The 25690-nt window shown below is 44.8% G+C and overlaps 2 protein-coding genes across 2 annotated transcripts; both read right to left on the minus strand.

The window, feature by feature from the left end:
• Positions 1-9097: 9097 nt before the first annotated feature.
• LOC133890706 (aldehyde dehydrogenase 22A1) lies at positions 9098-16835 on the minus strand. Its single transcript, XM_062331209.1, has 14 exons — positions 16538-16835; positions 16402-16430; positions 15450-15551; positions 15064-15191; positions 14755-14877; positions 13854-14007; positions 12691-12794; positions 12527-12605; positions 11508-11603; positions 11260-11397; positions 10576-10791; positions 10041-10232; positions 9665-9808; positions 9098-9580 (listed from the first exon to the last, which is right to left on the minus strand). Exons 1-14 carry the CDS (start codon positions 16647-16649, stop codon positions 9413-9415), a joined length of 1785 nt encoding a protein of 594 aa, XP_062187193.1. The 5' UTR covers positions 16650-16835; the 3' UTR covers positions 9098-9412.
• A 1840-nt stretch (positions 16836-18675) lies between these two features.
• Positions 18676-20187, minus strand: LOC133891767 (nicotianamine synthase 3-like). Its single transcript, XM_062332513.1, has one exon. It carries the CDS (start codon positions 19890-19892, stop codon positions 18930-18932), a length of 963 nt encoding a protein of 320 aa, XP_062188497.1. The 5' UTR covers positions 19893-20187; the 3' UTR covers positions 18676-18929.
• Between the last annotated feature and the right edge of the window lie 5503 nt (positions 20188-25690).

The following is a 25690-nucleotide window of genomic DNA, read 5'->3' on the forward strand; positions in this document are numbered from 1 at the left end:
TTGTTTGTCGAATCAAAGACGCGTGTGGGTTTTTTGGATCACCTCATCCAATTCACCCAATTGGATGAATGAAGTAGCCCGTATATTTGCTGCTCAGATTTTTTTAGATAACAGAAAATAAGTTTCCGGCCTATGCACTGCACAATGCACACATCCTGCTAATATTGCTGCTGATATGAGATACGCGGTTAAGGCTCTCTTTGCCAGAGCACTTACTCATAGATACATGTAGGATTTAAAATTTGTAGGATAAAATAAGGTGATTTAAATATATATATATATATTTAGTTTACAATAAAAATAAAATGTCTCAATTAAAGACATTCAATCTATTCATAACTACAGCTCTAAAAATTCTTGAAGATTACTGGGTGGAATTTGCTCCATTGAGGGGAGGGGGGAGAGCAGAGAGCATGCTGTGTTGTGTTGGTCATGGGCACCAGTGGAGTAACATGCAAGCAGCCAGAGGCAGAGCCAGGGATGCTCACATGGAGTCTTGTGTCGTAGCCACTAGCCAGGTTTTGCTTGCACTCAGGATCGGATAGCCACCTCCTACTTCCAAGTTCCAGGTACCACCACCCCATCTCCATGGATTCTCTTCTCCAGCGAATCATCCCATCATCATCTTGCTCATGCGTGGCGGCTGCCAAACAATCCAGCAATGTCAAAAAAGAAATCTCTTCTTGGCAAAGAGTAAACTAGCTGCTGCAAAAGCAGAGCAAAAGCAGAACAAAACACCTTGGCAGGAACGTGGTGGTGTACTAGGCATGAATGATTCATGATTCATTCAGCGCGTGGTTATCCGGATGTATTTTCTAACTTATAGCGTATATTTTGAATAAGTAGAAGAAGACTGAGTGATATAGTAATTTTGAAAAATACAGTGTTTAGTTGTTTGTATGAATAGATACAATGACCTTGTAACTGTGGATACAATAACTCTGTGAAGTTGTTTTGTTGTCTCACCTAAGACTAATGAGTGCATCTACTACATTACTATAACAGATACAATATATCTGCTAAATCAAGCTCCAGCTATATAATTGGATCCACAGATGCAGACAAGAATAATATATATAGACAACTAAACGATATTCTTCATAAAAATATACACACGAACAAAACTAGAATACTCCTGATACTAACAAACAAACACGGCCAGAGAGTTGAGATGCAGATAAAATTATAGGGCATGCGTGGCTCCACTCCACTGCTCCCTCCCTTGAGGCCTGCACTGCAGGTTTCAGGTCGTCGTTCAGGCGATGGCAGCTGATGCCATCCCTGCGTTGCAAGGCACAAATAACCCCCCGTCTCTTTGTGGATGCCATCGGTGCTACGCCAGGTGAACCCTGTACGGCCATTAACAAACGCTTCAGGCGTCCCACTATTCAGGTTTCAGCAGCAGCTTAATTGAAAAGAATCTAACCTGCCGCCTGCCTGCTGGCTGCTGCTGCCGCCGTTGCCTCCCCCAGAATTTATAAGCACAATGTGGTGTGTCCAAGACAAGACTAATGCATGTGTCCCAACTTAACATAAGCTACTGCTGGATAAAAATTATAGACGATCTTCTCATCTACTTAAACAATACAACGGCACATCGCCTGATCACCTCACGCAGATGACAGATGGCCGGAGCTAGCCTGACCTGAAGTAACACTGGGTATGTTGCAAACAGCAGCTATGTTATTCAGGCACATGACTGATCCAGCCAGCGTAAACATATGGATCCTGAATGACATGAGGATCTTGCAGTTGGTTATGACATGTGACCCACTAAAAATAACACAAATTTCTCCGCCTGTCTGTCCAGAAATGGAGAGAAAGGAACAGCAGTACTATTCTGTTGTAAAATAAGAGACCGTGGTACCTAATCTCTGGCTATCTTAACTGCATTTGTCTGGAGAATTCATCAGCCTATACTTATAGCATATTTATTCAGATTTCGATTGACATCTAACATCAATCAATTAACTAACTAAGATGCAGAATGTCCCATGCATGCCCAGGGTTTCAAAAGCTACTGACCAGACATGAATGAGTGGCAAACTGGCTGCTGCAGCTACTATTAATTAAACAGTAATTGCTTTGCTGCTACCTTGCAGGAGCAGGACGGCTGCTATCCCTCTGAAGGTGCATACTCACAAGGAAGTCACTAACATGCTAGCTAGCTTCCATTAAAACTCAATCAGACTTTGTAACATTCGTGATCATTTTTGTCCTTTCTTTTCCAAATAATGTACTATTAGAAATTGTGTGTTTGCCTGCAAGCACACCAAAAATTCAGCATAAATCGTCAATAAACTTTGCATAACCAACCTACCTATCTTGGAATTGTCCCTGATATAGTAGTGTGGCTTATTTGACAAGCAAATAACTGATGGCAATCAGCCATTAACCACCGGTTTTCTAGACTCTGTTCAGGAATAGGTAGCTGGTTTAAAAATCTTAAGTGACACATGATAGTTCCCGCTAATCGGAGAAACTGATCAAATGATTGGTCCAATTTAGATTCTTGGTACAACCATACGCAAGCAAAGATGATTAGATTAGTTCAGTTGATAGGAAGCAATTTTTTAGTCTGGAAATGACATCGGGTGCTTGCAAAGTCAAGAATGGATAGGTGTCATCTCTTCATCACACATGTTGCCACTACAGTTGCAAAACGTTAGGTCCTACGAGTTTGTAAAATAATTAGAAATCAGTCGTATGATTTGATTTAGCCTGGCGGATCTCATGTGTCAACTATAACATGAACATACTTCTCAGCATGTTTGGCAATGATCTGCCTTTTTAAGAAAAAAGAAAGATGAAAAGGCCAGAATCTTATTACATATGGGAATAAAGCTTTCTTCATTAAAAAAGGGAAAAAAAGGCAGTGTTTTTTTAAAGAAGAAAGGGGGCAGTATTGAGAGATATGCCATGGTGTCGAAAACGACCAAAACAAAGACAAGACAAAAGGTTCAGCCAAAAGAGAGGAATCCTCTATGGCGCATTGCAGTTGACACATCATTTTGAAATGAAGGGTTAGATCTCAGTTGCATCTCCTCGCAGAGCATCCAATGCAATATTGAGGCAAGTTTACCGGATATCATAAAGACTACTAGGTCACGATGATAATATATTTCTAAAACTGAAGACACCGGATAACTAAGCATCCACGCTTGGGAAAATCTTCGGTTAAAAAAAGCAAATGGATGCAAACAGCGAATATCATATGTCTGATCCTCATCAGAAGGTTATAGCTGATCACATCATCCTACTAATAGAGATGTTGATTTGCATAAACCCCTAGTGCAGTCACAAAATATCACAAAATAACATCTTCACTAGTAGGATGGTAGGATCAACTGTAACCTTTGAATGAGGATCGAATGGACGGTATTCACTGTTTGCACGTTTACAAGTATTTGCTGGTTTGTACCAAAATTTTCCTCTGCTTAAAAAGGGTATATATATATATATTATATACTTATGTTCAACTCTAGTTACTGTTGTATCACCTTTAGTTACAATTTAAAAAATTAGTAGAGTTACGATCTGAAAGATAGAGAGTTATAAATAGATGTAAATAAAAAGAATTTTTAGTTGTAATTACATTATAGATGAACATAACTTATAACGAATTTTTTATCTAATGATATACAATCTAAAAATACGATTGTAATCGTAGTATAATCTAAAACGTAACTCGTTAGCTTCTCGTATTGCAATTATATATTTTTAGACATGCGATTATAACTGATCTACATAGTAGATTATAACTTATAATTATTTGAGTTGTAACTAGAAAGTAGCGCAACAGTAAAATATAGTGTGTCTAGATGTAGAATAAACTCGTCGTATATATATATTTTGAGTGAGATTCGGAGATCCATCATTCATGCCTCTACAGCCATACTAGTATCCCACGCGTGCCGAAATGCAGATAATTGCTGAACGAGGGTTTCTTTTATTAGAGCTGTTTGAAAGTACACCTTGATAAGATTTTACATTTTTCTTTTGTTATAAGAGAGCGAGCACGAAAGATGCATTGTCAGGTCAACTATGGTGGGATCATAAGTGATTGTCTACTGCTGAGTTGAGGACTTCGGAGCATTATTTATTTATTTATCGATCAGGGACTGCTGCAGGGCCAACTGCTACATGTTACTTGATATAACTCCATTTTGCCTCTTTAACAATTGCCCGAGTCTAATTTTTTCTTCTCAACTGTAAAATTAGGTATTGTTGCTCCCTCAACTATCTAAATCGGATTTTTTCCCTCCCAATATGATTTTGAACCCGATTTTGTCATACATGTCTCATATGTGGTAGTGGCCGTCCACATATCAGATGACATGTGACATGAGTTATTATACACGTAGACATTCTAATCACTAAATTGAGAAAAAACATGGGCCCGCGTCGGATGGCGGTGTAGACGTGCCGTCATCGGTAGGGAGGGGAGCATCGGCGGTCGGCCATGAATCCCTCGCGGCCACCATGCTCGCTGACCTCCTGGCCGCAGCTAGTTGTTGCGGCGTCCGAGGCCACGCCCTCTTCTTCGACGCTCTCGTGCAGCTCATCCCGCCACACTTCTATCTCCAGGCCGCCGGCAAGGACCGCCCCTGATACCAGGGCCTCTCCAAGTTCGCCAAGGTGGCCATGAAGGCTTAGTCCCGTGCCAACCTCAAGGTCAGATGTCTCCAGGGAGGTTCGCGAGTACCGGATCCATGGCGAGGTCAATGAGACCGTGGTAATTCGCTGCCTCTGGTGAGCTTCTCTTCCCTTCCTCCACTCTAGTGGCATCAACAAGCTCTCCTTTCACTCCCCAGCCCCTCATAGTAGCTCAAGACCCTTGGAAAGGCACTAAGCATACATCTCTGCTATTGTTGTCGTCACCCGAGCTCCACCTCACCATTGTCGGCTCAACTTCGACCACCCTAGAGCCCCCAGAGAGCACGGTGAGCATCATCGGTGTTTTCTCTAGATTTTCCAGCCCTCCTATTCCCCTCTCCAAGACCCCACCGTTCCGGCGCCATGTACAGCACCTTCGTCGCCCATCTTCTCTGTCACCAGCCACTGGCAGAGCCACACTAACCGAGCCACACCCCCGGATAGCTTCCTCACACCTTACTAAACCTCCCCGATAGCACCAAGTCCAGGAACAATGGCTCCCAATGCATTCTCGTGGAGAATCACCACCATCTCCAACTCCGATGAGCTTGTCCTTCCACTCCGATCACCAATCGAGAAGATGGAGCCACGATGGAGACGAAGACGAGGTGCCCACCGCTCCCACGATGGAGATGAGGATGAGGTACCATACCACGTGCCACCATTGCCCGCCCGCCTGCTGTAGAGCACCTACCGGAGCCATCCCCAGGGGACCTGCTCGTGGTGAATGTGTACCTGACCCCATCGGGCGGCAGGTGACTAGAGGAGGTGGTGGAGCAGTAGATTGTGGTGTGCGAGCCCTGTCCCTTGCCGTCGGACGGGGAGCACAACATCGAGGGTGAGCTCCACGGGGGATGAAACTCGACGAGGAACATCAATGCAACACCTGCACACTTGCCATTAGGGTCGTCACTAGTGTGGAGAGGTCAATGACGGAGGGCGTGCTCATCGTGGACAAGTGCTCGGCACGTGGGGGAGATGGGGAGCGGAGGGGAGCTCGACGTGGAGGGCAACCTTACCATAGAGGGGAGCTCAGAGCTGAGGGCAGGCTCATCACGGATGGAAGCTCGGTGCAAAGGGCGACCTCACCATGGATGGGATCTCAGCGAGGAGGGTGAGATCGTTGTGAACGAGATCTCATAGACAGGGAGCTCGGCACCAAGGGGGAGCTCCACACGGAATGGAGCTCGACAAGGAGCACCCGCACACTCGTCATTACCCCAACCTTTTCTAGTCTCACCGTTGGAGCAAAGGGAAAGGGGAACATGGAAGGTGATGAGTGTGTTGTCTACGTCGACGTCATGTTAGCAAAATTAAAACACTTGGATGCCACATCAACGCTACCTAGAACAAAATCGGGTTCAAAACCATGCAGGGAGGAAAAAAATCCGGTTTAGATAGTTGAGGAAGCAACAATATTTTGTTTTGCGATTGAGGAGGAAAAACTCAAGCAATAATTAAGAGAGGCAAAATAGACTTTTTCCCTTGATATGTGCAGCTTAGATTGGTTCAACAACAGTGCAGACCCAAATGCAGTGCAGTGGAGTGTACTTGAGAGTTGAGAACCGCATCGCACAGCCTTTGGAGCATTTCACCGGGCCGCTGGCCTTTATAGGAGGAGGAGGAGGATTGGGCCATCCCAAAGTTGTTTTAGGCAAATATTGGGCTGCAACTTTATAGTTGGAAGCTGATTCCGCAGGGCACGATGGTGCTCTCAAAGAAAGAAAATGAATAACCCATCTGGAAGCAAGCACACGCATCAACTTTGTAGTCTGCAGCATATATAAAGTAATAATATTGCCACCATATATTTAATTTAGTTTGGTTGCAAAAATAGCATACATACACGGGAAGGGAAGGGTGACAATCAAGTTACAAAGCCTGATCTAGCTCCAGGATGCAAAACAACATTATTCCCTTCTCAAGTAGACTAGGTTTATCAAAACAGCGAACATTATTTCTGCACAGGTCCATACTAAAACACACGTATGTCTCAGTTGATCTCACGGACGTCTGCATGGAGCGCTCGACGTGCTCCCGCTTACAGCCCGCCGCCGCCACCAAAACCACCGCCGGCACCGCCGCCAAAGCCACCACCGGCGCCTCCCCCAACTCCACCACCGAAACCACCGCCCTTGCCTCCGCCTACTCCACCGCCGAAGCCTCCACCTTTCCCACCACCGAAACCGCCGCCCGCTCCAACGCCACCACCAAGTCCGGCACCACCTCCCGCGCCGCCCCCGAATCCAGCTCCTCCACCGGAGCCACCCCCAAGGCCACCACCGGCGCCCCCTCCAAGACCACCACCGGCACCGCCTCCTGCACCACCACCAAGTCCACCTCCTCCGCCTGCACCACCTCCGAGGCCACCACCTCCACCAAGTCCACCACCTTTCCCACCCCCGAAGCCACCACCAAGCCCACCACCGTGTCCAACTCCCCCACCAAGTTCACCTCCTCCGCCTGCACCACCGCTTGCACCACCTCCGAGGCCACCACCTCCACCAAGTCCACCACCTTTCCCACCCCCGAAGCCACCGCCAAGCCCACCACCGTGTCCAGCTCCCCCACCAAGTCCACCTCCTCCGCCTGCACCACCACCGGCGCCACCTCCCGCGCCACCGCCTCCACCAAGTCCGCCACCTTTCCCACCCCCGAAGCCACCGCCAAGCCCACCACCGTGTCCACCTCCCCCACCAAGTCCACCTCCTCCGCCTGCACCACCACCGGCACCACCTCCCGCGCCACCGCCTCCACCAAGTCCGCCACCTTTCCCACCCCTGAAGCCACCGCCAAGCCCACCACCGTGTCCACCTCCCCCACCAAGTCCACCTCCTCCGCCTGCACCACCACCACCGGCACCACCTCCCGCACCACCGCCTCCTCCAAATCCGCCACCTTTCCCACCTCCAAAGCCACCGCCAAGCCCACCACCGTGTCCACCTCCCCCACCAAGTCCACCTCCTCCACCTGCACCACCTCCCGCGCCACCGCCTCCTCCAAATCCGCCACCTTTCCCACCACCAAATCCGCCGCCAAGCCCACCACCATGTCCAGCTCCCCCGCCAAAACCACCACCTGAACCACCGCCGCCACCAAGACCTCCGCCTCCACCTTTCCCGCCACCGAACCCACCTCCAAGGCCACCACCGTGCCCAATCCCTCCGCCAAGACCGCCGCCTGCACCTCCACCTCCCCCAAAGCCAGCACCTCCTCCAAACCCAAGACCGCCACCTTTACCGGCTCCAAACCCGACCCCAACACCACCACCGTGGCCAATCCCACCACCAAAGCCGCCTCCGCCACCGCCCAGCAAGCCTTCCTTGTGCAAGGAACGCGCGTCGGCGGACACCCAAAGAGAGACGACCACGGCCAATGCCCCGAACCCCACTGCCCACGCGCGCCTCCCCATCGTCGCTTAGCCACTCGATCTGAGAGACGTACTGAGACAGTGAGACTGGACTGGAAGGTGGAGTGCTTTATAAAGCCAACAATCCCAGAGCGTAGTAAATGGAGTTAGTTGGGGCGCAAGCTCTGCCGCCTCTGATCAGCTCGCCAAGCCATGCAATCGGTGAGACTCTGACCGGCACGACACAGCTAGCTAGCGAACGAGCGCGGCGACGAGGAGTAGCTCGAGCAGAGAGGATAATGGGCCCCGCCACGGCAGTGCGTGACAGATGGGGAATTCGCGCGTGGAATTGACGGGTGGGGCGGGCGGTGATCTTCCTGGATGGAACTGGAAGCACATGGATCGGATGGACTGGCCGCGCCGTGCCGGTGGACGCCGGCCGGTGAGCGCATTTATGCTCACGTACGCGCTCCGCTTATCTGCTCAACCAACTGCATGCCTAGTCTGAATTCAGGAGGCACTCACTCAGCACCGTAGTCTGCGTACGTACCTAGGTAGGATCGGAGGACCAAAACTTCTCACTAATCCGAACTTAAATTAATGCAATGCATCAAGCATGTTGGTGATCCATGCACGTACGTAAGATGATGATCTGCAATTGTACCACATTATATTAATCGTACCACGACACGAACCTGAACCTGGACCTGAACTGAGCTGCTTTGCCCATGTGATGTCGTGCGCAACGCATTCTCATAGTCAAAACGTGTGCACGTCGATTTGAGATGCACTGTGGAACGTCGAATGGCATTTATTGGAGTAGATTTGGCAATAGAGTGCCAAGTTGCTTTGGGTTGGCAATTCCACTGCACTCTTCACCGTTCATTAGGCAGCTGGATCCACCATTCTGCACATACCGGCTGTCCCGTCGATTACAACAAAGCTCTTGGATCCAGGGGAAGGAGGGCGGAGGAGCATTTAATCCCAGCACATGGTGATGCTGTTGCAGCACACCCTCTTGCAGGCTGCAGCTCTCGACAGGCAGAGGCAGATAGATATTTATTCCATGGCATTGCCCAGGCAACTGGTGCCAACCAGAAAAGGTTCTGAAAACTGAAGCGCTAGAATACACCTTCGAAGTCCGAACAAAGTCGTGCGACATGTTCATAGTTACAGGGTCGAAAATCGAAATCGGAGGTTTCATTTGTCACTTTGGATTTCCTCTTGCCATGAAAGGAGGAGGCTGGCTACCTCTAATTTCTGAAGGGCGTTTACATGCAGACAAGTGCTGCCAAGCACTAGTTCACCAAGCTAGGGTGTGGAGATTGCGTTCTAAAGACTAGATCACCGGTGGGAACATCATAAGAGCAAGTTGACAGAAGATTGAACTCAACTTCTCTGTATGGCTCATCGTCTTTTCTTCTTCGTCGTCTTACTTGGAGCTGGAGGAGAGTTCTGCTCGGTAATCATCTTCAACAAATTCATGAGGGAGCGCAACCTGTCCCACACACTATAGCCATAGAGAGTTTCAACAAGTAACTCCTGGAATTCAAATCCATGCTCGGAGATAGGATACTGCAAAATGACCAGCAGCTTAATATCAGAGCCACACCAAGTAAACAATGCAAACCAGACAATTTGGTAGGGGAAGTAGTAGACCTGGATAGGTTTCGGGATCACTGTTTTAATGTATGGCCAAAATCTATCTTCTACAACTGCCTTCACAAGGCAGCAAGCTCGCAAGCCTTCTACACCCGCAAATCTACCAAATCCACTGTCTTTAACACCACCAAATGGCAAAGACTGCAGCGAGAGACAGAAGTAAGCGTACTTGCATTGGTAGCTAACAGAAAGCATTAAAAAAACAATATAGGCATGCAGCCATATGGACACGAAACGCTAGACACTGCAGGATGTGTGTCTACTAAGGGAAATTCACAAAAGATGTTTGTGATCACCAGCACTATGCTTCAATTTTGTGTTTAACTATCACAAAGGACAGACATAAGTCACATAACACAAACTATGTAGTTACCTGACACATATAACTTGAAGCAAAATCATTGATTGCTGCCACACCACAGTGTAATTGGGATGCTATTCTGATGGCACGCTTCTGGTTGCCAGAAAAAACAGCACAGCCAAGGCCATATTTTGAGTCATTTGCAAGTTTGATAGCCTCTTCATCAGAACTGAATTTCATGATCGGTAGAATTGGTCCAAATGCCTGTTGATTAGCAATGGACAGTGGTAAGACTAATACATATTTCCTCCGGTCAAAAAATATTTGACGCTTTGGACATGACACGGTCTCCGATGAGTACCTTTAGCCACTATTTTTTACTAGAATATATTTACAAAATCCAATAAATTTATAAGAGATGAAAGTATTTTTCAAGACAAATCTACACATATGACTTTAATGTTTCCAAACTAAATATTTAAAAGTTATTGATAGCCAAAGTTTCACAAGTTTGACCAGATCTTATCCAACGCGTCAAGTATTTATGACTGGAGGGAGTAGTAATATCACTGGTACTAAAGGAAATCTTGTGTCGCTTCCAGCTTACCTCTTCTTGCATAACTTTCATTGTGTGATTAACGTTAACTAGGACAGTTGGAGGGAAAAATTGATCAACTGCATCTTCACCCAGATTGCCAAAGCTCCCTCTGACAGCAATTTCGGCACCTTTGTCAAGAGCATCATTAACAAGATTCTGAAGTTTCTCAGAGTGCTCTATCATACAGATTGCTCCCATATCATATCTGCCAGATAATGGGGGACCCTAGGAAAATAACAAAGGAAAACAGAGGGGCAAAACATAAGTACTACCGCAAAATTACAAGCATTAACTAATTTTTTTTTAAAACTGATGTATTGAAACCTAAAGATGTTTGCTGATACACCCAAGGAGTTATCTACTAAAATTATTTAGGGATATCTATTAAATTAAGATAGCTTTAGCTTTTAACTGACAAATGACAGAATATTTGGTGTGATGGAGCTTGACAAACATAGACAATATGGAACTGAAGAGGTTAGAAATGTAAAAAGTATACTGATAGTCTGTCGCATGTGTTAATGCACAGATTTGCATTTGTTTGTAAGACATAACAATATCCAAGAAAAACTATAACAGTGAATAATACAGAATTGGCAACATAAGGTTTGTAATCCTATGAACCAGCCCAAGGCTTAGAATGTATAAAAGCTGCACATGGATACTGGCTGCAAAATACAGCTGTGTACTTACAACGCATATAGATTTGACTACCGCCACTACTTGAGAAACAAAGATGGAATAGATATCCTTGTGGACATAAAATCTTTCAGCGCCAGCACAATTCTGTCCACTAGATTGCAGAGCAGCTCTGACCGCAACTTGAACAACCTTCAAATGGGAAAAGACGACAGGTTAGTTTCAGTACACTGCTCAGACTAAATAGTGCATTATTGAAGAAAAGACGACATTCATGCATAGGCAACATACACTACCCTTACATTGGGTAAATCTACATCTTCGCACACAATAAATGAATCTTTGCCACCAAGCTCAAGAGTTACAGGTATTAGAGTCTCCGATGCTCTTTGCATGATCTGTGATAAGCATAAAACTGAAGACTTTAGAACAGAGAAATTGATAGAGGGGAGGAACAGCTAAAACAACAGATACAGAAGACTCCATTTTAATAACGGTCCCTAAAATCACAGAAAGGTATATGCTAATAGGTCCTGGCTACATAATTCCTATACAAAATAGATGTGCATTCCCTGCAGACACAATATACAATACACATGTATTACACCTGCCATTTGTGGCAATTGGGTGAAGGTCTATCATGGCACGGAACCGAAGAGAGAGTAACTGTTACGGGCTTGGTCCATGTGCTGGCTAGGGCAGCAGCCTGCCCCACAGGAATCTCAGGGCGGATGGCAACCCTGGCGGCCACCTCTTACTCAAGCCAGCCCCGCTGGTAGTTATCTAAGGTAGGAATTTGATTGTTTGCTAAGTTAGGATCTATTCAGATTAGTTAACTCCAAGAGTTAATAAAGTCTAGATTGGATCTATTAGGGAGCCTGGCTATAAATATAAGGCCAAAGATTTATTGCTGATTAAGCAGAAGTAAAGAGAGGTTTAACCTCTAAGCCCTCCAGCTCCCAAGCTCTACTTGCTTAAAGAGAGGTTCAACCTCTAGGCCCTCCAGCTCCCAAGCTCTCCTTTCTTAAAGAGAGGTTCAACATCTAAGCCCTCCAGCTCCCAAGCCCTCCTTCTTCCCCTCCCCTGCGCCAAGCAGCAAGCCACCGGCTGCCCTAGCCATGGCCGCGGCCCCTCTTTCCCCTCCCTTGACTGGCCAGCCCCATGTTCCCAAACCCAAAGCCCATGAAAGTAACTATAAATAATCAATTGATTTAGCAAGGACAAAAGGTGTATTTAGACAAAATTTATCATGCCATCTACTGGAATAAAGAGTATTAGATGCATGCGATCAAGAATATGCTACTTCAGATGTGAGTTATACCATCCTTCCAACACCAGGTGATCCCACAAATATTATTTTGTCTACAGAAGATACAAGAGCTTGACCTGTTTCCGCAAAACTAAAAACAAACAACAAATAGAGGCCGGGTAAGCAATGTGTGCGATAAACATGTAACCTAAGAAAATGTAAAGCTGCATTCATACCCAGTTATTATGTGCACCAGATTATCAGGTGCACCAACAGCTGAAAGAGCTGCTTGTATGATACGGAAATAAAAGCAGCCTGACCAACTTGCATGTTCTGAAACCTACAAAAGACCATTTTACCAATCAGAATAATCTTGAATAATGTTTAGTGTGTATCAGAAATCAGATGAAAAGATAAGTTACATAGGTCACAATAAATCTTTATGAGCAGACGAAAGAAAATATGTATATAACAGTCCACAGATATTTGACTCAGCAGAACACGAAAAAAGTTAATGAAAAAATCGTAGCACAGTGTTGCCATGCTAACATTCTATAGCACTCAGCAGAAAGAAAGATGCACCCAAGAAAAGCTCAGAAGATAATTGTTCAACATTTATTTGAGAACTATGGTGCTTTCTATGATCCAACATATGTTTACCATGCAATTTACTATTTTCTAACAAAGTTTACTAGGCTCACCTAAAATGACAATAAAAGATACAGCACACAAATAATAGCCATCAGACTCTATGGTGATACATAGTACACGTGAGCTATTAAGATCGTTGAATAAGAAAGTTTGACAATTTTATCTATATTATGGTACGAGATGACATCAGAAATGATAGGGGCAGATCACCCTCTAATCGTTGGGCTACTCCCGTCGAGAAGAGGCTCTGATCGAAGCCTGGTTTGGTGGGCTAAGCCCTTTACTGAACTAATACTTGATTAACTCCTCAATTGGACCTGTTGGATAGCCTTTATAGAATCAGGATTACAGATATGGCATACCAAACAGACCCTACTTTTATACTACTATCCAACTCTGATATGTCTCTAGTACTTGCTAACTAACTCTGTTACAAATAGATAAGTAGGACTCTTTAACTAGCACAACAGCTAGGACTTTTTACTAACACGGACTCTTACTTAACCAGGCCTGCAGGCTCCCATACAATTTATGAGTCTATGACATGTCCATGACAACGATATGTTAGAGAACAGATTAGTCAAGGTGAATTGGAGAATTTCAACCTTTTAATATTTAGAGGAAAAAAACTATAGGTTTCCTAGCTAGGGCCAAGCACCACTTGTCAAGGAAAGGTAAAAGACTATGAGCAAATGAAAGATGTGCAAAAAAATAAAAGGCTCGCTCTTGTGCTAGATAATGATGTTACCTTTATAACTGCTGCATTACCAGAGAATACTGCAGCCAGCATTGGATTGAAAACATTATGGAATGGGTAATTCCAGGATACAATCGCACCAATCACTCCAAGAGGGTAAAATTCAACTTTTGCTCTCTTGTGCAGCATTGATCTCCCTGTAGACCTGAACAGCATAAGCAAATAGCCAAACATTTTAAGTCAGATACAGATAATAAGAAAAGAAATCACTACTTAGCCTTAGTAAAAAACATCTTTTAACGAATAAACCCTATGGTCACAAAAACATGACATTTTGGACATGCTTCCGGTCGAACTTTTTAAATGTTTACTATGAATACTTTTAAAAATATTTAGATTGGAAACAAGAAAGTTATGTGTAGATTTGTCTTGAAAAGTACTTCCATAATAGACAATAGTGTGCAAAGCTATGTTTTGGAGACCACGTCTTTGTCTAAAACATCAAGTATTTGTGACCAGAGGTACTACTTCAGGCGTTAATAGAGACAAAAGGTTTCATCTTCTACGCAAGAATGAATAGAAGTTGCAGTGCCCTAACTTCATTTTGCCTTAAAGCTTGCGTCCACACTCCATGCTTATTGGCCTGCTAAAGAGTGGTACAGCACATGTCCCATTGCACTAACTTTACTGTGAACTAAAGTGTAATCCAACAAATCTTTCACATCCTAGTATCCTACACTTACTCAAGTGTTCCTATGTCTTAAATCTTAATGAAAGGTAATCATGATTTTATTACTTGAACATAAGTGGTGAAAACAAAAACAAATCTGACTTAAACAATTAGTCTTTAGTAACAATAATCCATAAGAGCAATTATTTATCTCTACGGGCAAGGTACATAATGTCCTAAGATACTTTTCAATCAGGTTGGAATATTTTTCAGGATTCTAACCTGTATTCAGGTTTTAGCCACTTCTCACCCTCATCCAAAAGCCAGGTAATCTTCTCACATGTGGTCATTATCTCGCCTAATGAAGCATCAACCATAGTCTTTCCAGTGTCCCGGGATGATACCCTGCACAACATAAACAGAACTGAGCTCAGGTCTTCCAGATGTCAGAATGTGTGCGCAAGTGAAATAACATGTGGGGACATTGAGCCCTTCATAAGATCTCAAGACCCTCCAAAAAGGCAAAACTAATTGGCATCTGGTATAAACTAAAATATAAGGTACTTTTTTTAATCATAACTGTGTCCTTACTCGCATATCAGATCCTGATGTTCAAGTATATACTTCAGAAGGATACGAAGAAACTGACGCCTTTGCTTGAAGCTGCTTTTTGCCCATACATTTTGTGCTTTTCTGGCTTGTGCAACATGCTCCTTAACCTAATTAGTCAAAGAATTGGCCACGATCAAACCCAAATGTAAAGCCACACTAATGAAGTTCAAAATACTGCAAACAATACATAACAAGCTTTACTTGTTCCTCAACTATTTGCTGATCGAAAAAAACTTCAGGGACATCAAAATCAATAAGGGGTGCACCAAATCTCTAGTTAACAATGCAAAAGAGAAGACTGACTAAACCTACAGGGGTCAATGTTGTACTTAATAGTCCATAACTATAGCAAGCTAGCAGTATACCTCATCAGGAGTCAACGCAGGGAAGTACCCCAAGTATTTCATGGTTGCTGGCTCATAGCATTGGACCTTATCAGTCTGAGCTGATTTACCCTTTCTTGGTATCTGCAGCAGTGCCTACACTTAGAATGCTATATTCTGGCAATTGATAAACACAATGAGCTGAAAATGAATTGTTGTTCCCAGGATAGCAAATGCCACGGTGACAACAGTCAACAGGACATTTCAAACTGTCAGTAGTTCAGCACTCAGCTGGAAGTAAATCACCACTACTAAAAAAACTCTGCCTAGTGATATTCTGAAACCTATATCAGCGCAAATAAAATTCAAGGTTACAAGGTACAATCCTCTTACTGCACTGAACGAACCACGTTGAGCCTAAGATCTAAAGCATATTAAAGATGTATTATGTACGAAATGTAAAAATGCATCAATGTATCAGTTGCTTCTTCAAAACATATTAATCACAGCTACAATTTTCTGACGCTACTATGAAATCACATTATTAACCAAAAAGAGCAATGCAGTGTTACAACATTGGAAAACTACTATGCCACCAAACCTGATTGAAAGTGAAATTCCCAAGCAAACAAAAGCAAGCACCTTCCAATAGGGTACCAAAATCATATGATTCAACAACTAGAAGCACAGCATATCAATGCAGGAGCGCCAGGTGTAGCAGATGTGTGGTGTTATAAGAACTAGTCTCCTATCAGCTAGCTACTGGCGCTCAGTCCACTGCTTACAGTTTCCATGTCAGCCATTACCACCTCACCAGTAATACAAAGTCACGCTATTCTTTGTACACACCAATCGACAACTGGACCTCGACTCGGATACCAAATCGCAAGGCAATGAACAAATCATGCAAACACCATGACCGCATTGCAATTGCAAGCCTATATATAGTCAGACTGGATCGTGATTGGAGAAACGTGGAGGGAGATGGACTTACGTAGATGAAGCTGTCCTCCTTGGCCAACACTGCGGCAAATCCAACCACAATAATTAAACCCTCACAAACCCCTTAACATCCGAAATAAAGAATAAAACCAAAAATGGCGGAAAAGGGCGAAAGAGGCCGGCCGTACCGTCGCAAGCGTCGACGTCGATGGAGGGGACGGTGGGGGGGATGAGCAGGAGGAGGAGGCGGCAGAGCGCGTACGCGGCGGCGAGCACCAGCAGCGGCCACCAGAACGCCATGGGCGACCTCTACCTAGGGTTCCGACGCCTCGTCGGCGGAGGATGAGCACTCAACACTTCAACAGCGAGCGAGGGTGCGTGCTTGTTAGGAATGGCGGCGAGATTGCATCGGAGAAGCAATAAATAAAGCGAAAAAAGAAGAAGAAGAAAAGGGAATCGGATCGGATCGGGAGGGGGGGGGGGGGAGAAGGGGAAGGGAATGAGGGAGGAGTGGCGTCTGTCCACTAATGGTCCCGTAACCTTTGCAGCCGTACGCCGTTCAATCCTATCCGTGCGATCATAACCATCTACGTCTAGCAATTAGAGGACGAGGGTTTCATAAAAAAATCAAATCAAACTCAGAAATACTAAACATCAGTCTACTGATAAAATTTTACCTAATTGATGTCAGTGGCAGATCCAGAGTCGAGAAATAGAAACTCTCCGTCTTTATCTTCTTCTTTTCTTTTTTTTATTCTTTCTCGTCGTCTTTTTCTCTTCTTCTTTTATACTCAAAAATTGTAAGGAGCGGATAAATTTGTCCATATTTATTGTGCTTCCTAGCTCCCAACATTTCTTCTCCAAAAAATCTGATCTTCTTCTCTCTTCTTTCTCTCAATAATATATATAAGACCCACAGTGTTGCCATAGAAGGACTAAGAGGTTTAGCAGCTAGAGTTCATCAATGTCCCCTGGACTAAAGGGATGGCATGTTCTCAACAGAAACTAAAAGGTTGAGTGTTTATCTGCTCCTGCAGTATCGCCTCCTCAGCATCCTACTCCTCCTCAACTAGATCAAACGATGAAGATACTGCAGGTGGCCGTTGCAATGTTCCTAGCTCCATTGTACTTTTAGACTTTTTCTGGTTCCCCTTGGAGGCACATTCGCCGGAGTAGAGGGGAGTCTGTCAGCGTCGCCGCATTGGCTTGCTTCAGCCCTGAGGTTGGTTTGTTCATGATGTGTGATCATAGAGACCAACCCAAAGCTATATGTGCCTGTGATGGTGAGGCTAATTGATGAACATTGTATCCGTTCTGTATCTTGCATGATCTTTTAATTAATTAGTTATTTGTGTATCTCTACTTTTAGATATCTAAGAAGATGTTGAATATTACTATTAATTATGTATTAATTCCTTAGGCGAAGTTTGGATAGTGGGTTATGAGGTGGGATAAGAGATGATGAGTTTTGGGCTTTAAAAAAGGTGGGTTTTGGAGCAATTGGATGATGAATTCGTCCCTAAATTATGAGTGCTGCAATAGAATATATTTGTCATTCTTGAAATATAATGAAGCCTAATGCCTCATTTGGATAGATTTTTCTAGCTTTTTCCTGAAAAAGACAGAATCTATCCAGAGGCTAACTTTTGATTTTGTTTTCTGATGGCTTTTGGCTGGCTGAGAAAACGGTTGTGACTGAAATGAATTAGAAATTAAGAAACAGGTTGAGATGAGATTTTATGTCTTTTGATGCGCTGAGAAGCTAAAAATTTATTATAAAAATCAACAACTAAAATTTAACAGCTACAGTCGCTTCCATAACCTATTAAAAATCTAAAACCATAACCTATTTAAATATGGCATAAGTTATATGGGCTAGCAGAACCGATAAACTCCATCTGGGTTGAGCCCAATTTTAATCTGCCCTCCTTTAAGATGGCTGGCACACATTTCTCGCAGTCCAATCCTTCAGGAATACTTGGCGGACACCTACAACTTAACGGATGCCTGATAAAAATTGCAAGCAGTAACTTGGCAAATCTCCTGGTAATTAACCATAGTTAACTATGGAACTGGGAAAAAAGAAAGCAAGCATGTGTAGGCTGGAGACATAACCTTTGCCGGACAAAACAGCAATGCCATGGCATCAAAACAAACAATGGAGTAGCTAGGTTGTATTTATCCATCCATGACCATGATGCATGCATGCTTAGTTACTCTCAAATGCAGCAGCAGCAGCATCAACAACATGAAGAAGAAGAAGAACGATTACACCTGTAGCAGTCCAATCACTTGTTATAACTGGACTCAACACCATACATCATCGTATTGCTCCGACGATCCTCTTCTTTGTTAAACCCGGAGACTGTCAGACAAATTCAACTACTAGCAGTAGAAAGAAAAAATAATTATGGTAATACACCAGAAATTCAATAGCGACGGCATGCATGCATGCAGTCAACCAAATTATTACCATGCTATGTAGATTTGATTTAGTACTACTACGGGAGTAGTAATTAAGAGATCGAGAAGATGCAACTCGATGGATCGGTAGATGTCGATCACTGGGCAATCCCATTCCTACGATGGCAGCTCCTCCATGGCCATCTCCTCCATCTTCTGGTGCGCCCTCGCCTCCATCTCGCAGCACAGGCACGGCCGGCTCACCACCGCGCCGTGCGCGTGCGCGTGCCCCTGCCCGTCCACCGGGACGGGCTTGCGCGCGATGATGACCGAGTTGATCACCTGGCCTTCCGGGTGGTGCACGGCCAGCACGTCGAACCCGCCGCGCCGGATCTCCTCCGGGTCCACCACCGGGTACAGGAACCCGCGTGCTCCGTGCGCGCTCCGCACCACGAGCGCGGCGCCGGGGGCCATGTGCCGCCCGAGGTGCTCCACCACGCGCGCCTTCTCCTCGGCCGCCATGCCCACCAGCGCCGCGAGGAACACCACGTCGTAGGCCGCCATCTCCCGCGTCACGTCGGCCACGTCCGAGGTGCGGAACGCCATGCGCGCGCCCAGGTCCTCGTCGGCGCGCACCAGGCGCCGCGCCCGCTCGTTGGCCTCGCCGCAGATGTCGTAGTTGTCGAAGGACGCGGCCGGCAGGTGGCGCGCGGCGAGCACGAGCGAGCTGAGCGGGAGCGGGCCGGACCCCACGAACGCGACGCGCGCGGGGGCCGGGCCCGGGATGTGGCGCGCCAGGAGGCCGTACTCGAGCTGGCTGAGCATGATGTAGTTGTCCAAGTAGGGGAAGAGCGCGAGGTGGTCGAGCGGGCTGTCGAAGGCGGCGAGGAGGTCGGAGTAGTGCGCCTCGAGCAGGCCCTCGGCCTCGGAGCAGAGGCGGATGAGCCGCGCGCGCATGTCCTGCGCCTCCGGGCCGAGCTGCTCCACGTCGACGGTGCTTGGCGGGATGCAGGCCGTCACCAGCTCGGTGAAGAGTGCGTTCACCTCGGGCGACGGGCTCAGCGACGGCAGCTTGCCGATGGCCGCGGCCAGCCCGGTGATCTTCTGCACGAGCGCCTCCTCCTCCTCCTCCATGACCATGGCGTCAGGCACAGTCACAGGTCGCTGGCTGCTGCCCGATGGAGGCTGATCTCTGTTTGTTGTGACCGCCTTGCAGCGGCGAGGGAGTTTATATAGGTAGCCGGCGAGCCGTTTCGGTTACCTGGGGCCCAGGTGACAGTGAGACGTTTCAGCTATACGAAGTGGACGATCAAGATGCGGAGAATGGACAGAGTCCAGGACCGTCGATCGCCGTCGTCGTTTCGCCGGCCGGCCGGCCGACCATACCTGTCCAGCGTCCAGGTCAATCCATCACACAGTAGCTTGCACACAAAAGCAACTGGTTGATGAATGAACCTGTGATGGAAATTACTCTCAAATATTACGTGCCATACATATGGTGGCCCATTTCATGCCATCTAGGCATGGAAGAATATTACGTGTTCACACATAAACGTGTGCATATGCTATAGGCTGGGTCACCTTCAATTTTGACCTCAGATAAGATACTAGACGCAAGATTTAATTTCAATGTATAGTACGGAGTGGGTGAAAATTTTACTTTTTTTATCCGTAGCATGGATGAGACCGTGGATACGTAGGGATTATCGAGACAAATCCATTTGATTATTTAAACATTCCGTTTGGACATAAATAAATTCGTAGCTAATCCAATAAATTTATACCGTTGAATTGTAAATAAATAGAAAAAAACCACTTTCTCTAAGTCGACATAATGGACGACTCGGTTACGACGTATTGCCGATGCCGCCTAAAAGAATTGGCCTAGGACTAAACCGAACAACCGCCTACACCCTAGCTCTAGGACCAAGTGGCCCTACCACCGAGGCTCCTGTCGAGCCACCATCAACTTTAGCACACACCTATACCATTATTTAATACTCGTATTAAATAAGTACTCATGTAAGGTTGAGATGTTATCATGATTGGGGAGGTCACCTTTAATAGTTCTTGGGGGTTGAGTTGTGATATTTATTTATCTATTATATGATCTATTTGAGATTATTATGTGATTTGTTTGTTTAGGATATAGCTAGCTACAAGAGAAATTCTGATGATTTTTGTGTGTTTTTTTTTTGACAATTTTAGACTTATTATGATTTTGGTGGGATGGGGTAGCACTCTCGGTATGTGGATACCTTCCCGGTATGTAGATACTTGGGCCATTACAGATATATATACAAGAGCTTGAATTCATCAACGTATGTGAAGAATTCCAAAAGAAAAAAGTCTAAACATAGAAAAGTCAAACAATAATTTGGAATATGAATAAGAACTCAAACCTTATTGAAATCGTATACTAATATGTTAAGTCAAACAATAATAAAAACTCAAACCTTATCGAAATAGTATACTAATATGTTTATTAGTTAATTTAACTTCAATTACGTTTGCGTATTAGTTGTGTAATGCATCACGTAACACAGATGTGGATTTGTATATTGGACTATTCCAAGAGGGGAAATGGATGAAGCTGTTAGGTTTTTATCTTTAATTATTAAAATAACATAGGATATCGATATGCGAATCTCTTGCGATTTTTCATCAGTTACCTATTTGTATAAGTTGCATCTCGTATCATGTAGACAATTGAAAGCGCATGGTAATGATGTGTTTGGTTGCTTGAATTCTTCCTAGCCTGACTCGATGGGTGCATATAATCTCAGGAAGAAATATGTTTGAGTGCCTGCATCTCTTGTTACCACTGCATGAGCGGATATAAATATACAGTCTCATCCTGATTGAGGAGAGCTTCACTCATCATCCTAGATGAGTGGATATAGGCTCTGCATCAGATCATACAGGCGGATCCACTTATCAGTGTCACAAAATTATCTTCGTACGAGTAATTAATCACAATTTTAATTCTTGCATCTGCTTATACAACCTCAGATTTAGTCAACCAAACAGAAAATCAGTTCAACTTATCAAGACAGATACAACCAACCAAATATTCTTATTTTCAACATATATGACTTCACTCAGCCTACTTTCCCTCAGCTTGTTTATACGATGCAGCTCTACAAAACTTTGTTCGAACAAACAAACACACCTAAGTGGTTATCACCATCCCTGCATGAGTGCATCAACATTGATGCGAGGGAGCCCCCAGCTTCACCTTATGAGTTCATAGTGTCGACATTTTATTGAGGACAGATGTACCTATATCTTAGCTAGCTAGGCTTGGTGGTGCCATGAAAACATGCACACTTTTTTATATAATGCTCCATACTGAACATTTTCAACCATTCGATTGGAGGAATGTGGAGGTGTTGGTTTTTTAAGTACCGGACCCTCTAACCTAGGGCCTACTTTGGATGCTAATTTGGGGGTGTGCGAGATAAGGGCTCGAGCCCTCGTAGGTTTGGCACCTCCCTTGATGCCTTATCATCGAGCACCATGCCCGCTCACTTGTGTTGGTATTGCTCATGAACAGATTCAGCTCTTTTCTACGGACTTGTTTTTTTTGAAAATATCTAACTCTAGGGCATATCACTCCATACCATTTGTGCGAACACAAGAGAATGCTGTAATGGTCATCTAGAAAAATGGTAGAGTTGTTGCTACAAAGAGTTCTATCAAATTTTGTTTTATTTTTTTATAAGGAAAAGATTCAAAAGAACATCGAATGTTCTTTTGATCAGTATACGCTTGATACATTATTCTGTTTAGTGTGTGCAGAACATCGAACGGCACTTGTTAGAGATATTACACACAATGGCAATATGATGACATAGGAATCTCTCTCTTGTTACCGACGAGAATAGTAAAGTGGTCCAGATTCCTCAATATAATATCTCATCAATAGCCTAACCGTGTAGGACCCTATACTTGGAAAAAGAGTGATCACCAATATGCATCACAACTGTTAGTTACTGCAAAGACACCCTTACTTTGTCATTACCAAGATGCAAGGTGCAACTGTACATAGTGTTCTCCTTTCAGTAAAAATACCAGTAGAGATAGTTGATTTCTCAGAAGACCCCCCCCCCCCCCCCCCCAAAAAAAAACAATTTTTCTTCAGGGAATACATTCATCTCTGCAACTTTATGGTTACATGAACAGCTGAATGGTGACACACTTACCACCTGAAAGGACTGCAATGTGGTCATCCTAAAAAGGGTTGTGTGGTCTACATCCACAGTGACCAGAGGTCTGACGTTGGTGAAAGGAAACCAACCTATTTGTTCGGCTGATTGACATGTTACATGTAGACGCAATGCAATTCAGCAATGTTAAATTCTTTGCTTATCATTCTCATAAGGTCAAACCGGTCTTGCATACCTTCATACAGAAAACCTTATTAGTTACCAATTTACCACAGGTAGCAATAATTTATTCAGTGGAACCTGCAGAAGCACATATAATAGTAGCTTGCAGCTCTGACCAGAATTTTTCCAGTCTGAATGTGGCAATTTTCACAAATTCCTGTCGGAACTGAACTGTTTTATGTGATGTGAAAATCACGCGTTCAAAACAGGCCCCTGAACCTTTATAGCGCACAAACTCCACACTTAGGCCCCTGAACCTTTATAGCGCACAAACTCCACACTTTCTTACTACAAAAACGAAGAAACCATGTTAGTTGTTTCCATTTACATTCCATTCTGAGATATTCAGCTCCTGTTGTCAGTGCCAAACTCACAAGGAATTATGCCATTTGGGATGCCATTAGCTTTTCACTATCTGAACTCTGATCCCTACCATATCAACAGGTCTGAGCATCCAAATTTCAGGAAATGCCGAAAGACTACGGACACCGGACAGCAACGTGTCGAAACGTTTCAGTTTCAGGCAACAGGAAATAATACAGAGCCAGTGAAGCCAACCGGGAACTACTACTCTGAGTAACCAAACGATCCCGTATAACAACAGGAAATCATACCAGATCAATTACCTTTTCCTGGCAGTGATTGGTCTCAACAAATGGGAGCCTACAAATCCACACAAAAATGCGACGACTCGAGGCAAAATCGGGTTTGCCTTTGGCCCTTTCTGAATTCTCACTCTAGCTTGTTGGTTTCCCATATGGTTTTTGCCACTTTGTTTTTTTTCTTATTTTGGCTGTGTGCATTTTAGCTATGCAGAGACTAGGAGGTAACTCTTGTATGGTATCACATCGATGTAACGTTGAGAGTTAATAAATCTTTCATTTTCCAAAAAAAAAAAAAATCACTGGTTGCGTGCGCTTGCTGCCGCGTTTCCTCTCTTGTCACCTGTCACCACCTCCTCCTCTCCTTTTGCTTGTCACTGTAAGGCGGTAAGAGGCATCGAAACTGCAAGTGGATCATTGCCTTCTTGGCCTTTGGAAATCATGGGAAGGCACCAAAATAGGCAATCATTATTTTCAGCTTGTTGACTCCTACACAACGGAAGGAAAAAGATGAACTGCAAAAGATCGAAAATTCTGATTATCAGACTTGGCGCAGCCGTTCGCTCGCGTCCCTGACCGACAGCATCTCAAATGGAACTTTTCGATGAAAAGATCGAAACTATTCCCCATCGATCTACACCAGATGATCCAACTTTCGGTGATAAATGGATAGCTAAAGCTCACATGAAGGCATTCTCTTGGTAGTATGAATGTAAGACGTGGGCCCGGCTGCGGGCTAAATTCTTTGTCTGGTTGGCGACTCTGAATAGATGCTGGACGGCGGATCGGCTAGCACGGCGTGGCTTACAGCACCCACCGAACTGCCCGCTCTGTGATCAGATGGAGGAAACGGTGCAGCATCTGCTCACGGACTGCGTGTTTGCTAGAGAGATCTGGTTCAAAACGCTACAACGTGTGCAGCTGGGGTTTCTGGCACCGACACATGAAGACACGAATTTTCAAGTTTGGTGGAGTCGCGCGATGGAACAAGCCCCCAAGGAGGTCCGCAAGGGTCTCAACTCGCTAGTGATTTTGGTGGCATGGCTTATTTGGAAGCTGCGGAATCGATGTGTGTTCGACGGAGCTCGTCCCACGATTGATGGTCTTCTAGTAGACATTCGTGAGGAAGCTCGGCTGTGGTGTCTGGGTGGAGCAGCTAGGTTGCGTGCTTTGCTAGGCTGACCAAAATTCATGGTCGTGTAGAGCTCATGGCGTGTTGGTTCAATGCTAACTAACCCGGCCGTTGGAACGGCATTGTATTTGGACTTGTCTTGGAATTTACTCCCACATCTTAATATATTGACACGTAGCTCTCCTGTTCGCGAAAAAAAAAATGAATGTATGACTCGTGGTGTATAAGTAAAGGCAAAATGGCACTTGAATTATGGGGTATGGTATGGCAGCTATTGTTCAGCTATATATCCTGATATATAGAAATCTCCACTCGCCAAGTTGCAATTCTTGCTGCGAAAATGACATGCATGTTGCGTGTGTGAGAAACGCGGAGGCTTGTGGCCTGCACGAGTCTTCTAAGATCACAAGATACAGACGCGATTCTTCAGACTGACGCAATGGAATTTTTTTAAGACCACTTGGCTTCTCAATTCTCATGGACGGCAGCGCAAGGTCTAAAAATGTGTGCTCGAATTGATTCCTTGAGAACGATCTGCATTTGTACTGCATGTTACTACTGATAGCCTGTAGAAGCATTGCAGTTTTGCAACACTGCAAGTACACAGACGAATTCCTGTCCAAATGCAAGAATGAAATGGTAAAGCACTATCAAGAGTTGCACTAAGTGCAGATTATTCTGAGTACCAAACTATACAGTGCTGGCAATTGCTTTGGTCGGCATCTTATCTTTTTTTTTTTCTTTTATGTCCTTGAACTGAACATTGATATCAGGCCATTCTCATGATTGAGTGCTAGTTTGTCCTAGTCTTCA

This window comes from Phragmites australis, chromosome 14, assembly GCF_958298935.1.
Source record: "Phragmites australis chromosome 14, lpPhrAust1.1, whole genome shotgun sequence".
NCBI lineage: Eukaryota > Viridiplantae > Streptophyta > Magnoliopsida > Poales > Poaceae > Phragmites > Phragmites australis.

Excerpts from the sequence above, each read along its gene's own strand:
- LOC133890706 (XM_062331209.1), bottom strand. The coding sequence starts at position 16,649 with ATGGCGTTCTGGTGGCCGCTGCTGGTGCTCGCCGCCGCGTACGCGCTC. Across the intron at positions 14,878-15,063 it reads CATCAGGATCTGATATGCGA|GGTATCATCCCGGGACACTG; the intron begins GTAAGGACACAG and ends TATGTTGTGCAG. Across the intron at positions 9,581-9,664 it reads TGATCCCGAAACCTATCCAG|TATCCTATCTCCGAGCATGG; the intron begins GTCTACTACTTC and ends GTCATTTTGCAG.
- LOC133891767 (XM_062332513.1), bottom strand. The coding sequence starts at position 19,892 with ATGGTCATGGAGGAGGAGGAGGAGGCGCTCGTGCAGAAGATCACCGGG.